This window comes from Fusarium mangiferae, assembly GCF_900044065.1.
Source record: "Fusarium mangiferae strain MRC7560 genome assembly, contig: FMAN_scaffold009, whole genome shotgun sequence".
Taxonomy (NCBI): domain Eukaryota; kingdom Fungi; phylum Ascomycota; class Sordariomycetes; order Hypocreales; family Nectriaceae; genus Fusarium; species Fusarium mangiferae.
This window is the reverse complement of record NW_024573929.1, coordinates 1,960,390-1,969,250: the sequence shown is the minus strand read 5'-3', so window position 1 is coordinate 1,969,250 and position 8,861 is coordinate 1,960,390. Positions and strand designations below refer to the sequence as shown.

General features: G+C 48.1%; 3 protein-coding genes across 3 annotated transcripts; 1 reads left to right on the top strand and 2 right to left on the bottom strand.

The window, feature by feature from the left end:
- Positions 1–306: 306 nt before the first annotated feature.
- On the bottom strand, positions 307–1,789 carry FMAN_08396 (uncharacterized protein; the record flags this gene model as incomplete). Its single annotated transcript, XM_041835318.1, has 4 exons — positions 307–546; positions 733–1,023; positions 1,075–1,292; positions 1,354–1,789. 4 exons carry the CDS (start codon positions 1,787–1,789, stop codon positions 307–309), a joined length of 1,185 nt encoding a protein of 394 aa, XP_041685494.1.
- Positions 1,790–2,333: 544 nt separating this feature from the next.
- Positions 2,334–4,115, top strand: FMAN_08397 (uncharacterized protein; the record flags this gene model as incomplete). The annotated part of the gene is made up of 4 exons (XM_041835317.1): positions 2,334–2,503; positions 2,563–2,850; positions 2,917–3,092; positions 3,151–4,115. 4 exons carry the CDS (start codon positions 2,334–2,336, stop codon positions 4,113–4,115), a joined length of 1,599 nt encoding a protein of 532 aa, XP_041685493.1.
- A 330-nt stretch (positions 4,116–4,445) lies between these two features.
- On the bottom strand, positions 4,446–8,608 carry FMAN_08398 (uncharacterized protein; the record flags this gene model as incomplete). The annotated part of the gene is made up of 5 exons (XM_041835316.1): positions 4,446–5,729; positions 5,796–6,970; positions 7,024–7,415; positions 7,465–8,284; positions 8,335–8,608. 5 exons carry the CDS (start codon positions 8,606–8,608, stop codon positions 4,446–4,448), a joined length of 3,945 nt encoding a protein of 1,314 aa, XP_041685492.1.
- Between the last annotated feature and the right edge of the window lie 253 nt (positions 8,609–8,861).

Here is an 8,861-nt window from a genome sequence, read left to right as displayed (position 1 = left end):
GTAGTCTCGATCAGTAATACAGACGCATCAATGCAGACCTGTGCCAATTCCTTCGTCTCCGCATCACTAGCAGGATATTCTCCAAAGGCACCATCCGAGCGATCCAGGCGTTTCAGCCTCCCCAGCATGTACGATATCAGAACCGGTCTGGTAGCCAGCATAACAGTGTAGTAATAAAAGATCGAGACAGCAAARTTGCCCAAAGTCTGCCACCACTTCTCCGGCGARATCGGRGAGCTGACTGTGCAGTTCGTCATGCTCGATGGTAGTGCCGAGCTCCAATCTCGAAGTTGTCTTAGGAGGTCTTTAGTCGATGTCAAGCTCGTGTCCTGCTTGTTGTTGAGGAGATATGTGATCTGTTCGAGTATAACGCATACTCCGTAACACGCTGACATGGATGTGAATTCTGGCGTACAGGGTTCTGGTCCGTCTGGGACCGAGAATGATGGGACACTTATTCCACGTCTTGGTGAAGACGCTGGGGTTTGGGCTAGGATTGCTCCGAATCCGATATCCAAGATACGCAGACTTTTCCATACCTGAAGCCTGTTGAAGCAAGTATGTCAGCTCACCAGCATCAGTTGATCAAGGCCACAAGGTCTCCTACCTGAATCGATGTATTTCTGGTGTTAAATTGCGATAAGAATCGGGAGAATGCATCCCTATCGCATGTGCCACTCGAGTAGCAACACCAAGATATATAAAAGCCCCGTCTCTCTTGCACGCATTCACCATGTAGATACTCATGAGCAGGAAGATGGCGACTAGTTCGCCTGTAGGGTTAAGCAGCATACCCTCAAAGGCTACCTTCTGTCCACGGTCAAAATGCTTCTGAGCATGATAGAGAGTCTTGGGACTCGTTCTACAACCTTGCCCGCCGACGGCAATAGCCAAGTCGATGATGGCACCTTTTTGACAACACTGTGGTGAGCCAGAGGCGCTGGAGTCCCCCCTGCCTTGTTCAGTCTCTTCGAGCAGCTCAAATAATTGCTTAGGGGAGTAAACGTATACAATTCCTGTTGTCTGAGATCCCAAATTAGCTTCATACATATAGTATTTTGCTTATGAACTTACCGCTACTAGAAACCTATGGATATAGTCTCGCTTTTCTTCCAGTGTAAGCTGACTATCTGGGCTGTCCTCGGCGACATCATATGAGGCTTGGGGATATGCCGACTCCAACATAGCTTTGGCCCGTTCCTTGTCGGTGAACGGGGATGGCCCCATGTAGCAGAGGAACATGTGACGTAGGAAGTCGAGGAAAGAGAGAGATGCAGAATCGCTCATGGATACTGCAAGCCAGTCAGCTATGGGATGGGAGCTCAATTGTCCAGTCCTTCTTTATCTACTAACAGTTCTCGCCATCTGAGCCCTTGTCTTGACTGCCGCCGTTTGACATGCAAGGTGATGAGATAGTTCCGGGGGTTTCGTTGGATTGTTCTCCAGCTGTAGACTCTGGAGTCTGTGGTGCCTGTATCCGCTCATGCGTATCGCTCCCATTGACAGACGAGGCTATAGTAGAACAAACGATTAAGTCCAAGCTGGCGGTATCATCGTTGCTGTTAGACGTGATGTCGTCTTGTCTGCTTGTGGCTCGACGTTGTGCTTTGCTGCTTATACGTCGCGGCCGAGCAGCCTCTGGATCGTAGATGCAATAAGGAACGTAGTCCCGCCGGCGGCAATTCGCGCACGGAGTTTGCGAGTCGCATCTCTTCTTGCTATTCTGGCAGGGCACGCAGGCTATCACAGCGCGTCTACGATCTTGAGCACGAACTTTGGGACGTGGCATGATGAGAATATTGGCCGTGTACGTTTGCCGCTCGATAATGAGATTAGTGGGTATTGGATTCAAGATCAACTTGGGGTGCCAGAATGGAGAGTCTGCAATTATCTGCCGCACCCGGAGCCGAGACTCTAACGCTTGCGGGTTAGTGATATCAACATCTGCATCTTGTGCGGGGAAGGGAACGGGTAGACTGCACCATGCCCCAGGTTTAGCGGGGTATTCCCTCGTTTCTAGCTTACATATGCATGACAAGTTACTGGTCGTGGTAATGATATTCATCCACGCGATATTTTAGGTGCCATCCGGCGGCAAGTGCACCTATATCCCCAGCCCGGTCCATCGGATAGATGTCTGAGCGGGGAGAAATCTGGGGTAACAAGGGAGACTTCGGCCGGTGATGAGAGGGTAGAACTCGGTACTTTGCATTGCATGAAAGTCGTTGACGCCTTAAAGTCCTCGCTTCGGCTACAATTGCAGTCTTGTCCTCTTTACTCCGCCATTTGTAAACATTTGATAATATCACGTTCCCCTCTTTTTTGCCCCAATCATGGCGTTTACGCTTAACCATACCCGATTGGGTGATATCCAAGGCCTCAAGTTAGATACTCAAGGAGTAGTGCAATTTCTGGGTGTCCAATATGCCATAATAGCTCATCGCCTTGCCGCTCCAGTGCTCAAAATTGACTATGGAGGAAAGATTGATGCGACAAGGAGAGGGTAGGTTGTTGCCCAGATTTACGAGCATGACCTGAGCTAATCCTCCCTCCTCTTCACAGCCCGACTGTTGTTAGACCACCACTAGCATGCGACATTGAGTTTGGCCTCATTCAAAAGGCCCTCGACAAACCCGATGACCGTCCCATGTCAGACCTGGATGGTTTGACTCTCGATATCACCGTTACCGAAGCGACCCTCAACGAGAATAATGCAAAACTACCCGTGCTTGTCTTTATTCATGGAGGAGCCTTCATCATCGGCGACAGCGGAGCTCCACATTATGATATGGCTGCCGTCGTCGCATATTCCCAGTCTATCGGAAAGCCTATCATTGGTGTATCCATCAAGTAGGGTCCCTCCATATGACTTGGCAGACACGGGCTATTTTGAAGCTCTGTTGCTGACTATAACAGCTACCGACTCGGAGTTGCAGGGTTTCTGGACAGCAATGAGATGAGGACTGCAGGTATCCTTCCAAACAGAGGCATCCTTGATCAAAAGATGGCATTCCAGTGGGTTCGTCAGAACATCGGCGGATTTTCAGGCGATCCAACTCGCATCACAGCCATTGGTCAGAGCGCAGGCGGTAGTAAGTATTAGCTATTTGCTCGTTATTCGAAGACAAGTCAGCTGATGATTGATCCCAGGCTCCATCATGCATCTCCTTGACCTGGACTTACAAGCCGAATCTCTTTTCGACCGCGCCATTTGCTTGAGTGGAAACAACTTGGCCGTTCCTTCATCCACTAAGCAAGTTGCCCAAGATGCATATAAAGCTGTGCTCCAGTGTCTAGGAATAGACTCTGCGTTATCGAGCGAGGATCAAGTGGATGCATTGATAGCAATCTCTCCGGAAGATATTCTATCCAAGATCCCAATGTCAGTCCCGCTAATGCCTGTCGCGGAGACAGACCAACTGCCTTCGTTCCATTCAGTCGAGACTCACTTGTCTTCATCGAACCACAAACCACCTCTAATGATTGGCTCAACCGATTTTGATGCGGTCATCTTTGAGGTTCTCGGTCTTTTCGCAGGCCGTGATCAAGGGTCTCTGGCTCAAGGTTTTGCCAGGTCTTTGACGAATTCCATCCCTGTAGAGCACTCTAATAGACTCGAGCGACTTCTCAGCCTGTATGGCATATCAGAAGCGGAGGAGGACGGCGAAACCCGCATCAAGATTCTCCAGTTCGGGACGGATCTTAAGTACTTTGCGACATCGAAACACTACGCCAACTGTTGGCCTACCAAGTCATGGCTCTATTACTTTAACGAATTTAATCCATGGGACGGGTCGCATAAAGGTCGATCTGCTCACTGTCTTGACATTGCATATCTATTCCTGAACTTCAATCACGTCATGGATGACTCCCAGAAGAAGACTGCAACGGACTTTGCTCGGGATGTGATTACTTTCACAAACATGGAGGAGCCCTGGGATGACTTCCATGCTTCCAAGGATCTGAGAGTATATGGAGCACTGGCAGAGAGTCAGGGATCGGGAGGTAGTCTTAAGACTACGCCCGGGCCATCTGAGGAGATTCAACATCTGTGGTCAGAGATAGGTCTTGATAATCTAGCTCAGGCTTGGGGTGATTACTCTGCAAAATTGTAGTTAATAACACTAGATGAACCAGGGAAGAAATTTTGGCCTGTTGCACAGAACATCTTCTGAGGGAACCCTTGCCTTAGCATTTGAATAGCCTATATTGCTATCTCCCATGGCCCTTTGGAATAACACTGACTATGCTCGTAAAACCTGGTCTCGCTCCACCAGATGTCACGTAACCATCGCTACCAATTTAAGCTATGTATAAAATTATACTCTTCTTTCTTCAAATGTAACAATCACGCAGTTGAAATACAAGAAACTCAATTTCTGACAGCACTTTATTTATTGAACGTTGAACAATGATATATAAAATGATAACATTCTTAACAATGATTAGATTGCATCTGGGGGCGGTAGAGGAGGGCATGGGAGCCAGTAGCTCTCACCTTTGGCCCCAGATAGAATAAGATTCATCCAGTCGCAAACTTCCTTCGGCCGTGCGCGATGTTGCTTGATTGATTCCGACTGCCAGAGCCTTGCGTCCGGATGCTCCACTACTCGTCTGCTCAAACTCAGACAACCTTTCCCAAATAACCATTTGTCAAGTTGTCGTTGATACTTGCGTTTTGAGGCCTCGAAGTTGTGAACCGTTTCCATGATCTCTTGTATTTCCTCAATCCGTTTATTCTCCTGGACGTATAATTTTGTAATCAGCTCGCGGTTTTTGTTCCAGGGATCAAGAACCTTCGTGACTGCAGACTCGTCTGTCGGTTTCTGAAGCCGTTTAGTATTATCAATGGCTTGTTCATTGCTGAGCCCTTTGAGAATTGGACTATCTTCAGCTTTGAGGTCTATCGGCCTTGGATTACACCGAGGGGCCACGTCGACGACGAAAAGACGATCCTTAGTGAGCTTCAGGAGGTCTCCCAGAGCGGTCTCCCCTACTCTGCATACGGGGTCCTTAGCCATATGGTCCATCCACCCTAGCACAACAGGGTTAATCTTACTTCCATTAGTACCGGACTGCCAAAAGTGCCTGTTGGAGTCCAGCTCGGGAGATCCTGACTCCAAATGTTGGTGGAATTTGTCCAAACCTTCACAGCCGTACAAAAGCCAGATCATGAATTCGAGCGTAATGCATCCCATCGCCCATATGTCGTCTCTAGGGAACATCATGTTCCACAGACCCACTCCCTGTTCAGGTGGTATATATAGTTTGGCTGATAGGGAATTTCTTGATACGAGTTGGGTAGTCCATGACTGATGACAGCTCTTCATGGTGCCGATTCTTTGATCCGCTCCACTCCCCTCCTTGAACCAGAGGATGTTTTCAGGGTTCAGATCATCATTGCTGACAGTCGCACTACGCTCGAAGAGTGCAGTCGTCAGGCCTACTTCGAAAGAAGCATGCACTAACCCATAAAGCTGCTCAATCACAGACCTTACCAAACTAGCAGTCAAGACTCGTGGGAATGACTTCCAGAAGTCTCTCAGGTTCCCGCCATCAGATGCTTCAGAAATAAAATAAAAGTCTGTTTCCCCTCGACGGAATGTAGTAATGAGTTTGACGATGTGCCTTGGGTTTAGTGCCTGAATCCTTTTCAGCTTCCCCAGTTCATCCTGCCACATTGGCTCGAAAGACAAACGTATCACAATGACGTAAACTGGTTTCTGAGCCTTGTAAGTTTCAGTTGTTAGATCCTGATGAGAATAAAATATTTCCGTGTCTGGCTCCAAACTCACCATGTTGTTTGACACAAGATGGCGCCGGTGAATCTTGTATTTGATTGCCTGTCCATAGGAGTCTTCGTCTGTCTTGGTGCACTTCTCTGTGAAAGGGAGGATACACTTTTCATCTTGGTGCCTCACTTCAAGGGTCTCTTCAGTAGAAAATACAGGTGCACAAAACCTCCACTGATACTTGATATAAAAATTGTGAATAAGTTCCGACCTCCTTCGCTGTCTGTCCTGCTCTCTCAGCCATCTCCTCAGCGTTGTCCCACGATTAGCAGCGCCTGTAGATTTAGTATCGTCTTGACTATCAAACTCGCGCAGATAATTTGACAAATTTTCGAGATCCGAAAGCCCAAGTGGCAAGTTTTTATCGCAGATGTTGTTTTTGTTGAAAAAGTCCATGGCATGCCATAATTCCCCCCCTTCCAGACCGCTCATAACTAAACTGGAAAACAGCTTCTTACCAATTGTTACAATGTAAATGACTGTGTACTTGAAAGACTCGGGGTCAATACCTTTTGGTGTTTCGCCTGGGTTGCAAATGGCTGAAAGCACTGACCCCATCGTGATAATACTTTCTAGGCTGCCCTCTGGTGAGAAGAGATATGGATTGCTGATCGAAGCGTGGCTTGTAGGCCCTTGATCTTCGAACACACTCTCGATAAGTGTCTCTTCAATAAGGCATTGGGTTTCTTCAAGTTCGACATGGTTCAACATCTGCTTGTGGTACTGAGCCGCATATATCGCCAAGTCAACAAGTGTGATATTCATCTTTGATGCGAAATTGGCTGCTTCCTGGATATGGCCCGGATGTCCATAACTTTCCGCACTGTTGACAGACTGCAATGACTCGAAGCTTGTCACAGACCTTGCGACTGCATCTTCCGTATGAGCTGAGTTTCCATCATCGGGGATCAACTTGGATCTATTGAGTGCAAACAAGGCTAGCCGCTCCAAGTGCTGACCGATGTGCCGTTTCAAGTCACTGGAAAGGATTAAACAAGGTCCTCTTTGTCCTATGGTAGGATGAGCTTGGTGGGGCTTTTCGGTGGAATCTGCGGTTGGATTGCCATCCGTTGCAAAGTCGTTCGGCAGCGAAACTAGCCAGGGAGTCACCTTTCTGAAGATGCTATCTGTGGTCTCGTTGAAGTCTCTTTCAGGGAGCTTGGCTATATCTGACGTCCCTAAGGCATATTAGTTTGGTGTCATTTCTGGATGCAGAACTCAAGATGTTTACCACTGTCAAACGATTCTGGACAAGTATAATCAACAATCTGTCGTATGATCGACGAGGGTTTGTAGCACTCGAATCCATTTACAATGTCATGGCGTCCATCTGTGCATAGAGGACAAATTACAGTGTCTGCCGAGCTAGATCGTTTACACAACTTGGCAAGAGAGAAAAGCTGGGGATCCGGAAGTTGTAGTTCATGGAGGGTTTTCATATGTTCAATGAAGTCTGTCTCACTGTTGTGGGGTTTGTGTTTCGGGTCATTGCAGTGCCATTCTCTTCGGTGGTTCTCGAGCTCGTGTCTCAGCCAGTCCTGACGGGTTTCGAACAGCATATCAGGCGTTTCGCAGTTATCGAAAGTGCACACATATGCTTGAAGATCACGGAACACGTGTCTCCTATACCGCGTTAGAAATTCTGTTACAGGTTTGCGAAAGGTTTACCAACGTCCATGCTCTTTCGCCCTTCACTTCAATCAGATGGTAGCAGAGGGGACAGAGGAACTGCTCGAGAGCTTCACCGTTGTTATCCTGCGGGCGAGGAGGTACTCGGAGTCCTGCTCTATCCTTACCAGTGAATCCAAACGTCGTAATAGTTCCGGATTCTGACTGAACATCTGGTTCCTCTCTCATATCGACTGGGGGAATGAATTTGGTCGCTTCGGTACTCGCCAGTAGACTTCCTTTGGAGATGGTAGGGGCATAGCTTGGTGTATCTCTGACCAGAGGCTTTATGGGATCGGAGGCAACCGGAAGGAGTGGCATGTCCTGTTCAACTTTTTCCCTGGGCTCATCTTGAGCGATATGGACTGTCGATGTCGTCTCTTCTGACGGCTGTGGCTCTGAAGACTTCCGGAAGTGTTGCTCGTTGTATATGAGCAACTGACGGCGACGTGTAATTGCCTTAGCAAGCCGTTTCTTCAGCACTGGGGAAGCATCGGGAAAGCATTCGTCGACATGGCGTTGATCGACCGAAATGAAATGATCCACTGTGATCTTGGACGCTCGGGATACTCTGTCTGTTGCTACTGGTTGTCTGATGACCATCGCGAGCGAGTACAAATGCCTCACTGAGTTTGTGATCGACTCGTATAATGCAGCAGTCTGACGCTCGGGAGTCAACATATCGGCTTCGTCAGAACTAGAGCTCTCGGCTGAGGAAGTTATAGACAATCGGTCTGAGTCATTGTCTCCTTGTCGGTCAAGCTTGGGCTGAGCAGCTTGAGCAGCTTCGGCCAATGGCCGGTTGCCAACTATGAGATCTTCGGCTACCGATTATTAGCTTAGAAGTATTAGAGGAATAATAGAATAGACGTACCAGTGTTTAGAGTACTATTAAGGCGCTGCAGTATATCTACAACTCGGGCAGCATAAAAGCTGGAATCTCTGAGACGATAGTCAAGTGAGATTCGCTTGTGGGGGACATGTTTTGCCCCGACACTCCCAGCCCATACATCGAAGCGTGAGTACTCATTCACGATACCTTTGAGTGGTATTCGTTCATTGATATCTCCAGCTGACGTACCGAGGCTCTTGATCAGACGGCTGAAAGAACCAGAACATTGGATGTAGCAATCGCTAATAGTAGTCATTTCTGCGAAAGACACACGACAGTAGACTGAGTGAAGGTAATTGCCTCATGCTCTGGAAGTTACTTCTTAAGAGAGGGGTTGACTGTGCAATCGCCAGTTCTGGCAACATATGCAGGTGATCAATGCTGGAACCAACAGACAGTTAACCAACACCAATCATTCTGTGCCACGAGACGCTGCAGGGCGCCACAGCGCTTCAATCCTCGCAATTAAAGGTCTCCGATTCGTTTTTCAACCCCCCGGCTATCATAAC